We start from the raw sequence: 12,035 nt of genomic DNA on the forward strand, positions 1-12,035 counted from the left end.
TTTTTCCAGCACCGGTGGTTTAATAACTTCTTACACAAAGTATCACAGTATTTGGTCACAATGTTGGAGCGCGTGTGTGACATGGCGGCGATGGAAGGACTCGTCATTGGGGTTATGTACTACACATGGACCTTGGATTGTTCTGTTGGCTGGTTCCGAATATGAGATATTTTGAGGTCACCCAATAATAAAACCTTTGAGTTCACATGGGTTTTGTCAAACAATACTGCATATGGTCTTAAAAGTGCTGTCCGGTGTAGTCCATCCACTTGGGACCAGAATATTTGAGGTTCTCCAGTTCGGAGCCTCCCGTAGTCCGTTGAACTGCAACGTTTCCGTTCATAGGAAAACGGAACACGACAAGGCGCCCCCGCGTCCACCAATGACCGCCCATGCCAAATGAGGTCTACCATGGTCAGGCTTGGGTCAAGTGAGACCATGGTCAGGCTTGGGTCTACCATGGTCAGGCGAGAAGGTCCTGGACGTGACGTGGTCATTGTCCCCGGTTATACAGCACCTTGGAACACATTCAGTGGATGGTTTCGATGTAACCATTCTGATCGCTGTTCTGACGGGTGGCAAAAGGCAAATCTCTGGGTTTCGGACAGAAAGGAACATATCGGAGCCAAGAAGAAGTGCAGAACTTTGTGCCGATACCAAAGGGGAGGTCGTAGACTTCTGCAACGTCGGAACAGTTCGTCTCGTCGTCTCCGTCAACGTAGTTCCATGCGGCTATTCCACGTTCTTCTTTAGTGCCTGTCAAGTAGGAAGAAATAAGAAGGCGAAGATGATACGGTGGTCAAGACCTGGTCTCCAAAAAGGATTAAAAACATTTTTGACTTTGACTACAAAATGGAAATCGTCACATGATGGATTCGAGTAGCTTCCGACTGACCCCATTGACTATTAAGACCCACCAATCCGTCTGTCGGATAGGGTATTAAGATATTATCGATATAACCAAGCAAAGAAGGAGGTACTGGGCATGCAAAGTGTGATATCATCTCCTTAGGTAAGCGTCGTGGTGGACATGGTCCGTAGAACATTACTCTACAGAGACATTGGATTTCGACACTGGAATCATTCCCTTGGCATTATGGAAACAACATTCTAGTTCTACCTCAATAAGGTCCATACGTTGACAACTAAACTACTGCATCCAAGGCAGGTCAAGCAGGGACAAAACACTTGACGGGACCTTCTTATCTGATCACCTTTGTGAAACTGTTGAAGACCTTCAGGTATAAAGGTTCTTAGTTTCAAAACATAACTATCGTAGAGCTGGATCTTGAAGGAATGGTCCTCGAGTAGATATTTTAACAGAGTTTTAGACAGAATGATCTCCAGATAAGAAGAATCTAGAACAAGGAATCATTACCTGGTATGGTGTTGTCCAGGAAGAATCCGAGGAACCCGCCTACGAACATTCCCGTGGTCAGAAGCACCAGGATGACTTGGTCTAGTTGAACAATACCTGTGCAGAGATGGAGATGCAATTAGTAGGGATGTCTTAGACCCCGTTTTTTGCGTGTTGCCTCAAACAAGAAGATATCACACCATCCCAAAGCTGTAAAGGTCATACACATTAGACAGCTCAGTCATCTGGAAGCTATGTCCCACATGCTCTTCACAGCTAAGCGTGAATGTAGTCTCTGTAGGTAGAGGCCAGATAAAAGTATCTTCTGAGAAAATAAGGATCAGCATGTTCATTTCCAACACTCCCAACCAATATTCTTTACGACAGATGGGAATTTGGTTGACTCTTGGCTAAACCCACAAGTTTTTGATGGTACTAGCTGATTGAATGTGGATGGCCACCTGGAGGACACTTAACAGAAGGCCACAAAACTAGATAGATATTTGTACAGTTTTAGATCCTTTTACCCGTCTCAAGAAGTGCTGCATTATTGTTCACCCAGTTTGGGACAGTAAGGCCACAAAATATGGAGAATCCGACAATGAAGATGTTCCTTGAGGAATTCATGTCCGCGTACTGCAAGAACACAACACAAAAAAAGTTTTTAATACAAAGAACCAAAAAGATCTACTGAAGTAACCTTCCTCTTTACTGTTCACATCCATGGTTACTGAATACAAATAAACTCTTCATGTAGACAGATCCTTCAGGCTTCAACTCAAAAGAGTCAATAGAAGGAGAAGAGTTAGAAGAAGAGAAGATGGCTAGGACACGCTCCAGACTGGACAACTCTAGGACTGCTTTATACTGTATGATGGTTCCATCTTAGAACGGAATCGCAACTCCATCTACTTCATGGGTGAAACAGAGTTCTTTGGTCCTCAAACTTGCATTCACCTGCAAATTGGACATCCCGACAGCAGATATTACTCCAAACATCACTAGAAACATCCCACCGATCACCGGAGTTGGGATTGTAGCGAAGACGGCGCCGATTTTACCAAACATGCCCAGAAGGAGCATCAGTATTCCACCGGTAATGATGACCATCCGACTCCCAACCTGAAAAACAGTGATAAACATCAGACATGGCTCATTGCTGATACATCTCCCGTCTTCTGAAGCTCACCCTGCCATGCCTTGATGGACCTTACTATGCGTCACAGTGGGCTTTCACCCAACTGTCCCCAAAAAGTTGCACACGACAGTTGTCAACGACGTGGTGAAAGGCTAAAGCATAAATATTCAACTTAAGGATGAAGGTTTCATTCCACCATAAACAAAACCTGACCACTTACCCTTGTGATTCCCAAAGCACCGACATTCTCACTGTATGACGTGGTCCCATTCCCGGTGCCCCAGGCTCCGGCCAATAGGCACCCGATTCCTTCGATACCGATTCCTCTGTTTATGGCATGCTTGGGCGGAGGTGGTGCCCCAGAAAGACGTGCACACGCGTGGTAGTCACCCACCGACTCAACCATGGATGAAATGACCCCTGCCAAGAGCCCAAACACCCCTTCCAGACTGACGGTAGGTACACCCCATTGGCCTACAAGACAAATCAAATAATCGGTGATAAAAGTCTAAATTACTTCTGGATTTCAGGTGTGGAAAGAAGCCTCCTCAAGATTTCCATAGCTTAGACTGATGAGGACCAACAAGACTGAAGCATCAAATACTGACGAGACAGAAACCGCCACATAGAAGTCAATGTATAGAGTGTTGTCCGTCTTACTAGACATGTGCATAACCACTCGATCATCAAGATGTGGAAAGATGCACCTCAGCTGCTGCAGAACCTCGTACAGATTATACATATGACAGACTTGTATCATCGATTACCTGGATAAGGGAATCGGAACCACGGAGCTCGAGACAAGACATTCCCTTTGACGTCGGTACGAGCGAAATATCCGTAAGTCTCGGGCTTGGATGGCAAGACATTGGTGATGGTCAGAATGTAGCAGATCAACCACGAGATGGAGATGCCAAGAAGGACCTGAGCAAGAGAAGAAGACATTTGGAGCAAATCTAAGCACAGTAAAGTCAAGTCATGACCATGACTAGAGTAGAAGACACAATATAGGCCAATAAAATTTGGAAAGTTCAAGGTCTTGCGTTAGAAACTAGCAGGTCATTGAGTAGTAGTCATCTTACCGGAAAGATCTGGAAGATGTAAGATCTGGAGAACTGCCACTTCCTCTTACTTTTTGAGTAGTGCGGGATCGGGAGAGGAATGTTCCTTAGGTATTGAGAGAACAAAACGATGAAGAAGGTCGTCCTGGAAGACATAGATCAGAAGAACGTTCTAAGGTCCAATGGCAAGAACATTCACGAAAGTTTGGGGACAACCTCCGGTAAAGTTTGGATACCTACATGATTGATATCCCCCAGTGTGTTCCTGCGTCGTTACCAGCAGACTGGAAGAGGGGAAGAGCGATGAGAGTGATAGTTGGAGCGATGGTCAAGGGGCCGATGAATCGCATGAGGAAACCAATCAAACCCGAAAAGCCAACTATGATCTGAAAGCAGGATGCTACCATGATGGCCCCTTGGACCTGAAAAAGCGGATTGGAGATCACAGGATTGTTAAGCAAGGGGAAAAAAACATGAATTTTTAGGTTGCAGTTTTCATACGTGCCACTAGGTGTCAGCCTTAGACATCAATTAGGAAAAGAAGACCACCTTGCTTTACAGCATGCTGCAAAGCTGATCGATATAGCTTATTATAATTCGTTATAACCTAGATTTTTGGCCAAATCTAAATTTCAGTGAACATACAGGACACAGTACAGGCATCAAGATTTTTGGAAAATAATCCCCCCCTATCAGGGTCAGATAAGTGTCCTCATTCAGGTTCAATGTTAAAGGGAAATTGGCACTGCTCCAATTTTTGCAATAAGGAAATACAATACAGAGGTTTCGTTTATGTTTATTATAGAATAACCCGGATAAAGGAAATATAAGGATCATTTATGAGGTTTCGGTATTTGAGGTTTGGACTTTGTCACTTGTTTTCTGATTTGTTGGGATTACATTCCATCACTATATGGCGGGTGAACGCCTCGTGTTTACATGTTGTGTTCAGCTGCTATAGATCTCATCCATATAATAACATCATAAAAGCAGAAGTGTAGTTATACAAGATCAATATTCATCATCATCCTGTACTGATCCTGAGTTACATCCTGTATTATACTCCAGAGCTGCACTCACTATTCTGCTGCTGGTGCAGTCACTGTGTACATACATGACATTACTTATCCTGTACTGATCCTGAGTTACATCCTGTATTATACTCCAGAGCTGCACTCACTATTCTGCTGCTGGGGCAGTCACTGTGTACATACATGACATTACTTATCCTGTACTGATCCTGAGTTACATCCTGTATTATACCCCAGAGCTGCACTCACTATTCTGCTGCTGGTGCAGTCACTGTGTACATACATGACATTACTTATCCTGTACTGATCCTGAGTTACATCCTGTATTATACCCCAGAGCTGCACTCACTATTCTGCTGCTGGTGCAGTCACTATGTACATACATGACATTACTTATCCTGTACTGATCCTGAGTTACATCCTGTATTATACCCCAGAGCTGCACTCACTATTCTGCTGCTGGTGCAGTCACTGTGTACATACATGACATTACTTATCCTGTACTGATCCTGAGTTACATCCTGTATTATACTCCAGAGCTGCACTCACTATTCTGCTGCTGGTGCAGTCACTGTGTACATACATGACATTACTTATCCTGTACTGATCCTGAGTTACATCCTGTATTATACCCCAGAGCTGCACTCACTATTCTGCTGCTGGTGCAGTCACTATGTACATACATGACATTACTTATCCTGTACTGATCCTGAGTTACATCCTGTATTATACCCCAGAGCTGCACTCACTATTCTGCTGCTGGTGCAGTCACTGTGTACATACATGACATTACTTATCCTGTACTGATCCTGAGCATAAAATAGTGAGTACAGCTCTGTATTATATTAAAAAGATATGTAAATGGTATTAAAAGTGTTTAGTACCAACCAATCAAATAACACAATTTACCTCCCGTATCCGTGATTGCCAAACATCCACAAATTCTGGCGACGTGGCATTCACCAGGCTGGCATTTTGGGTCCATTCTGGACATCTCCACTTGGGGAGTGAGAGCATGGCGAGGGTCGGGGTCAGGAAGGTAAAGGTTCCGCCTTGTAGGATTGGTAACCTATAAAATATAGAACATCGAGTAAGTGACACTCAACATTCCATCTACTGTTCTGCGCTCTGATTGGCTGCTCTAGTTTAGAATCATTTCTATCTATCCTTGGACTCTATAGGTCTCTGAATGTGTTGAACATTACAACCAATCACTGATGAGCATCTTTAGCACCCCTATAGCTTTGCCACTAGGGGGAGCAGTTGACCATTTTTAAAAAATATAACAATCACCAATGATCGTAGGGAAAGTCTATGGTTGGCCCGATCATCTTCCTGAATCGGTGGAGGCCGTCCCCGTTATATCCTGACATGCAGACACAATATAAAGAGACTGCAGGACCTAATCTCCATCTTGTAAGATTGTGTGCAGACTCCGCCCCTTTGGCTGTCACTTATCTCCTTATCGCCGCAGGTGATCGTGTTTTACAACTTCGTAGAGTAAATGAAAAATAATCATAAAAAGTTACTGGTCGTAAAAAGTTTACGACCGCTCAGGGCCGAACGCTGAATCATAACCATGTTATGTTATCTATCTGATCCTGGGAAAGCTGGGTGACAGCAGGTCTGCGTGGTTGAATGGGAGTTCTGTCACTCTGAGCATTCCCAAAATGACTTGCCTCGAGGGCTGAATTTTTGGGAAATCAGACGGTGTGAAGGCACCTGGGCCTAGGTGCCTAAGGGGGCCCAATTAATGTATTGGCTCTGATTGATGTAAATGGTGTAAATTACCTACTGCCCCCTACCTTGTGGGAGGAGCAGCAGAAGCAGTACTCCTCCTGTCATTCGATTGGCAGCATGCAGATAACCACTGTATGGACCGCCCCCGCGGAACACTAACAGTATGGATTATAGAAAAGGCAAAGGACCTCCAGAGATATTGAAACCTGATCTCACCTGACCCCAAACAGAACCTGCAGGAGGGTGCAAATCCCAGAGACGAAGAAGATGGTGCTGATCAGGTGACTCTGCGTCAGGGGGTCATGGGTCAAGCACAGGTCCTTGGATAAGATCAACGGAATAGCCACAATGCCCCCCAGGGCAGTCAGATAGTGCTACGGGGTGAAAACAGGGACAAACATTAATCAGTTTCTAAACATGGACTTTTCTGTATGTTGTTAGTAGCAGCAGGACTGTGATATATGGATTTATATTTCAGGGTAGTACTGGGGGCGTGTCCTCACACTGCAGTGCTCTGTGCAGCTAGGGTAAGCCATTTTTCCTGGAGATCTGTGTATTCACATTTGTATAAATTTAGTAGCATCAGGGCTGTGAAATAAAGATTCATATTCTAGAATTATAACATGGAAGGAGTGAAATAAGGATCTATATTCCAGAATTATAAAATGGAGGGTGTGTCCTCACACTGCTGTGTTCTGTGCTCTCTGCAGCGCCAGTCTTAGATATAGTCACTGGAGAGTTTTGTAATAATACCTTTGTGTATATAATTTGAGCAGCAGCAGGACTGTGAAATATGAATGTATATTCTAGGATTATGAAATAGGGGGCGTGTCCTAACACTGCTGTGTTCTGTGCATTGAACTGCTCTATAGATCCACCGCTCTGCTGCAAAAGCTGGAGCAAGATTTTCATTTTATGGTACAGCAGTTACTGTAGGGACTGTGGAGCAGCTCAGTGCACAGTGCTAAGAGCACAGCAGTGTGAGGACCTGATGTTATTGATTATAAATGCATTTTTCACAGTCCTGCTGCTAATAACAACATACACAAAGGTATGATTACACATCGCACCTGGGACATTACCTAACCCTGGCTGCAGACAGCACAGCAGTGTGAGGAAATGGCCTCAGTGCTATAATCCCAGAATATAAATAGTAGCAGCAGGACTGTGAAAAAGATGTAACAATGTAACATCACCACCTACTTGGATGCCCAAAAAGATGCACAGGTACCATGGGGGCACGTCTGTCACCGAATACGCCAGCTTGCTCCGGTCATTGTCCACGTGAGCGGCATTCTTCTTCTCCGGGCCGAGGTCTTTCGTATCATATGAAGACATAATGTTATAGTGATTGACATCTTCTATCTGTCAAAAAGAAGGGACTTTGATTAGAGGTCAACGGGGAACAACTTTATTACATTTTATGGGCTTTGGGAGCCAAGCCAGGTAAAAGATCTCAGCAGACATCTGGCTCTTCAGTCTAAATGCCCATGAATTTCCCTCATTACAGCAGTAGTTTGTGCTCCAGAGCTGAACTCCCTGCTCTAAACTAAGAACAAGATGTTCAAACAATAGTCGGACACTTTGTATTTGATCTGTGGTCACCCAGGTACATGTATATAATGTATAGATAGACATTATCCTGCTGTCTTCTCCTCAGGGGCGTGTTTTTTCCAGAGACCGCCCACGAGGAGCTGTTGGAGAGAGGAAACCGGCCCTGATTGGTCCAATTTTGCCATCGGTTAAGGAGAACCTATCCTTTCTACTGAGATATTGTATCACTGGCCAAAGGGACATGAGTAGGGACCCCATTTATTTAGGGGACCCCATTTATAGGCAGCTCCTTCTCTTTACTTTACGTTGGTCAATGTTATTCCTGATATTACAGAAATCAGAGCATGTGGTAGTAAGCGCCTCAGTGCGACAGCCCCCAGGAGCCGACTCCACATAGGCAACGTGTAAATTATTCATTGCTAAAGGAAAATAAATCTCTGCAAACAATGGAGACATTATTGTGAAATCACCAGGATAACACCTCAGGCTGCCCCTTCATCACACAGGGAAGGCTGAACTTTGGCATCCGCACCCCCTGCAGCTGAGCTATACCCCCGGCCTATTACATTACTCATCCTATTATACCCCAGAGCTGCACTCACTATTCTGCTGCTGGTGCAGTCACTGTGTACATACATGACATTACTTATCCTGTACTGATCCTGAGTTACATCCTGTATTATACTCCAGAGCTGCACTCACTATTCTGCTGCTGGTGCAGTCACTGTGTACATACATGACATTACTTATCCTGTACTGATCCTGAGTTACATCCTGTATTATACCACAGAGCTGCACTCACTATTCTGCTGCTGGTGCAGGCACTGTGTACATACATGACATTATTTATCCTGTACTGATCCTGAGTTACATCCTGTATTATACTCCAGAGCTGCACTCACTATTCTGCTGCTGGTGCAGTCACTGTGTACATACATGACACTACTTATCCTGTACTGATCCTGAGTTACATCCTGTATTATACTCCAGAGCTGCACTCACTATTCTGCTGCTGGTGCAGTCACTGTGTACATACATGACATTACTTATCCTGTACTGATCCTGAGTTACATCCTGTATTATACCACAGAGCTGCACTCACTATTCTGCTGCTGGTGCAGGCACTGTGTACATACATGACATTACTTATCCTGTACTGATCCTGAGTTACATCCTGTATTATACTCCAGAGCTGCACTCACTATTCTGCTGCTGGTGCAGTCACTGTGTACATACATGACATTACTTATCCTGTACTGATCCTGAGTTACATCCTGTATTATACCCCAGAGCTGCACTCACTATTCTGCTGCTGGTGCAGTCACTGTGTACATACATGACATTACTTATCCTGTACTGATCCTGAGTTACATCCTGTATTATACTCCAGAGCTGCACTCACTATTCTGCTGCTGGTGCAGTCACTGTGTACATACATGACATTACTTATCCTGTACTGATCCTGAGTTACATCCTGTATTATACCCCAGAGCTGCACTCACTATTCTTTACATACATGGCTGAATAGTGAGTGCAGCTCTGGAGCATGATACCAGATGAGTACAGGATAAGTTTTGCACTATGGAGTCTTGGCTGTGGTCACATTGTGTGTTTATATTGGCGAGTACAATGTATCATTATCCCGGGTTCTGTTGTATTATTAGCGGAGCAGGTTACTATAGTAAAAGTGTAACCGGCTGCTGACATATAGTAACAGATTGGATTGGGGGGAGGGGTCGGTCCATCCATCCCTGTATCTCATTATCTATGGAGACAATGGAGCACATTTACTTACCCGGTCCTGTCGCGATCCCTGATTCAGACGGTCCGACGGAGATGAAGTCTGTTGCGATTCACGAAGCTCGTGCGCCCCGAGTTCCTGCATCCGTCGCTTCCCCGCTCAGGTCCCAGGAGTTCACCTTCTTCTTCCCGGTGCTTGTAAGTGCATGTCTTGCGACACAATTTGAAATGTTTAATCCTGTGCGTAGTTCGAGTCCGTCGGATCGTCCGACGTCCAGGCCCCCCTATTTCTGTCGCGTGCAAGCCGGCGCAAAATCTCCTGGTTAAATGTGGCGCAAAACGGAAATAGTCGGGAAACATGACGAAAATGCGATCCCCGGACCCTTAGTAAATGAGCCCCAATTTTTCCGCTTTTTTTTTGGGGGGGGGGGGGGGAGTTACAAAATCTTTCCTGCAGGTAGAACCTGATTCCTCACCTCAGGATTAGGGTGTGACTGTAATGAGTCACTTTCCCCAATATTGAGAATGAGATGTTTATGTAAGTGGCACATTCATTGGCAGCAGGAGGGCAGCGCAGTGTGAATAGGGAGCAGTAACAGCACAGTGCCCACACTATACCGCCATACAGTGCCCACACTATACCGCCATACAGTGCCCACACTATACCGCCATACAGTGCCCACACTATACCGCCATACAGTGCCCACACTATACCGCCATACAGTGCCCACACTATACCGCCATACAGTGCCCACACTATACCGCCATACAGTGCCCACACTATACCGCCATACAGTGCTCACACTATTCCGCCATACAGTGCTCACACTATTCCGCCATACAGTGCTCACACTATTCCGCCATACAGTGCTCACACTATTCCGCCATACAGTGCTCACACTATTCCGCCATACAGTGCTCACACTATTCCGCCATACAGTGCTCACACTATACCTCCATACAGTGCCCACATTATACTGCCATACAGTGCCCACATTATACAGCCACACAGGTCCCACATAATACCGCCACGTAATGCATAACGCAAACACAAAAGGTTCAGTTCCATAATATTACCGGTATATAGTGTTTAAAGAGAGCCCCTATACCATGAACACATTATAGTACATTGCCTAAATAATGCCGCCATATAGTGCGTACAACACATACAAGTAGAGAGTCTAAGTAATACAAGCACAGTGTCTATGCAATACCGCCATATAGTACATACATGGTGCTATACTACAAGCACAGTGTCTATGTAATACCACCATATAGTGCATACATGGTGCTATGCTGCAAAAACAAGCACAGTGTCTAAGTAATACCGCCATATAGTGCACACAATGGTGCCATACAGGTTGTATACAGCAGCACTATACTACGTCTCCTGACCTGGAAGGTGGGATTGTCCACCCCGCTGGCCTCCTTGTCCATCCCTCCGGCTGCAGGTGAGGCCTCCCCAGGTGATGTGAGGCTGCGGCTCCTCAGCTCCTCCATCAGATCCTTCTCCCCGGGTCAATGAGTAATAAAGGAAGTGATTGTGAACCTTATGTAAAGCAGCGCAGGACCTCCCTGTCTCACCAGGGCTCCCGGCACAATGGAGGGGGAGGCATCAGGTTTGGATTTTGGATGAAGTTTTTTGGGGGGTCCTGCGTAGGTCTGGGGTGGTAGGGTAGCCATGAGCATGTATGAAACACAGGATCAAACCTGAATGTATCTATATAGTCTTTTTTCTTAAGGGGATCCTTAAAGGGGTATTCCAGAATTTATATATTAATGGGGGGGGGGGGGGGGTTAACACTAAGGAGCCCTCCTCCCAGATTAACTGTTTGAAGCGTCCATGATCAGTCAATGTAGAATTAGTTTCAATACCAAGCATGGCCACTACACAATGGGTGGCGCTGTTCTTTGTGAGCATCACAACGCTGCTGTTTCTGAGGGTTCCTAAACCCCACCAATGTAATACTTATAACTGCCCCCCCCCCCCATCAGGGGGTCTGGGTCCACTTCCGCCTATCCTGCACCCACTGAATTGATGCAATTATCCCTCACATTGATGTGGGATTGTGTGCAGGATCCAGGAGGGATGTGCAAACGTGACACCATCCCTTCATCATTGTAGCCACAGTTAAAGTTAGGATAATCCTCTCTCCCAATGAATAGGAGCGACACCAATTATGAGGGCGACACACCTGGGTCACTAAGGGGGCGGTCACACCTGGGTCACTAAGGGGGCGGTCACACCTGGGTCACTAAGGGGGCGGCACACGTTAGCGCTTTGATTCCGTTTAGAAGCGACACCCTTACGGTATGTTCACACGTGCTGCCAACGCTGCAGCCAGTGATTGGTATAGATCCTGTAGAGATGTGTACTGAGACCTTTGTTAGTAGCAGCAGGACTGTGAAAAATG

At 45.4% G+C, this 12,035-nt stretch overlaps 2 protein-coding genes across 3 annotated transcripts in view; one reads left to right on the forward strand and one right to left on the reverse strand.

Moving 5' to 3' along the window:
* The window catches only part of LOC140126067 (solute carrier family 23 member 1-like), a 15,386-nt gene continuing 3,351 nt past the window's right edge, over positions 1-12,035 (reverse strand). Inside the window, exons 1-12 of one of the 2 annotated variants that reach the window (XM_072145149.1) lie at positions 11,017-11,172; positions 7,531-7,692; positions 6,544-6,701; positions 5,497-5,656; positions 3,797-3,978; positions 3,578-3,701; positions 3,263-3,419; positions 2,716-2,969; positions 2,315-2,479; positions 1,885-1,993; positions 1,379-1,474; positions 1-756 (exon numbers count right to left, since the gene is read on the reverse strand). In XM_072145149.1, the coding sequence (XP_072001250.1) occupies positions 530-756; positions 1,379-1,474; positions 1,885-1,993; positions 2,315-2,479; positions 2,716-2,969; positions 3,263-3,419; positions 3,578-3,701; positions 3,797-3,978; positions 5,497-5,656; positions 6,544-6,701; positions 7,531-7,692; positions 11,017-11,121 (1,899 nt within the window). In that variant the 5' untranslated portion in view covers positions 11,122-11,172 and the 3' untranslated portion in view covers positions 1-529. Of the gene's footprint in view, positions 757-1,378; positions 1,475-1,884; positions 1,994-2,314; positions 2,480-2,715; positions 2,970-3,262; positions 3,420-3,577; positions 3,702-3,796; positions 3,979-5,496; positions 5,657-6,543; positions 6,702-7,530; positions 7,693-11,016; positions 11,173-12,035 lie in introns of those variants that run through there. The other variant, XM_072145150.1, reaches the window with a different exon arrangement.
* LOC140126068 (sushi domain-containing protein 3-like) overlaps positions 11,171-12,035 on the forward strand; it is a 17,215-nt gene continuing 16,350 nt past the window's right edge. Inside the window, exon 1 of the mRNA XM_072145153.1 lies at positions 11,171-11,240. Within this exon, the coding sequence (XP_072001254.1) occupies positions 11,222-11,240 (19 nt within the window). The 5' untranslated portion in view covers positions 11,171-11,221. The remainder of the gene's footprint in view (positions 11,241-12,035) is intronic.

The sequence above is a fragment of the Engystomops pustulosus genome, chromosome 4 (assembly GCF_040894005.1).
Source record: "Engystomops pustulosus chromosome 4, aEngPut4.maternal, whole genome shotgun sequence".
Classification (NCBI taxonomy): Eukaryota; Metazoa; Chordata; class Amphibia; order Anura; family Leptodactylidae; genus Engystomops; species Engystomops pustulosus.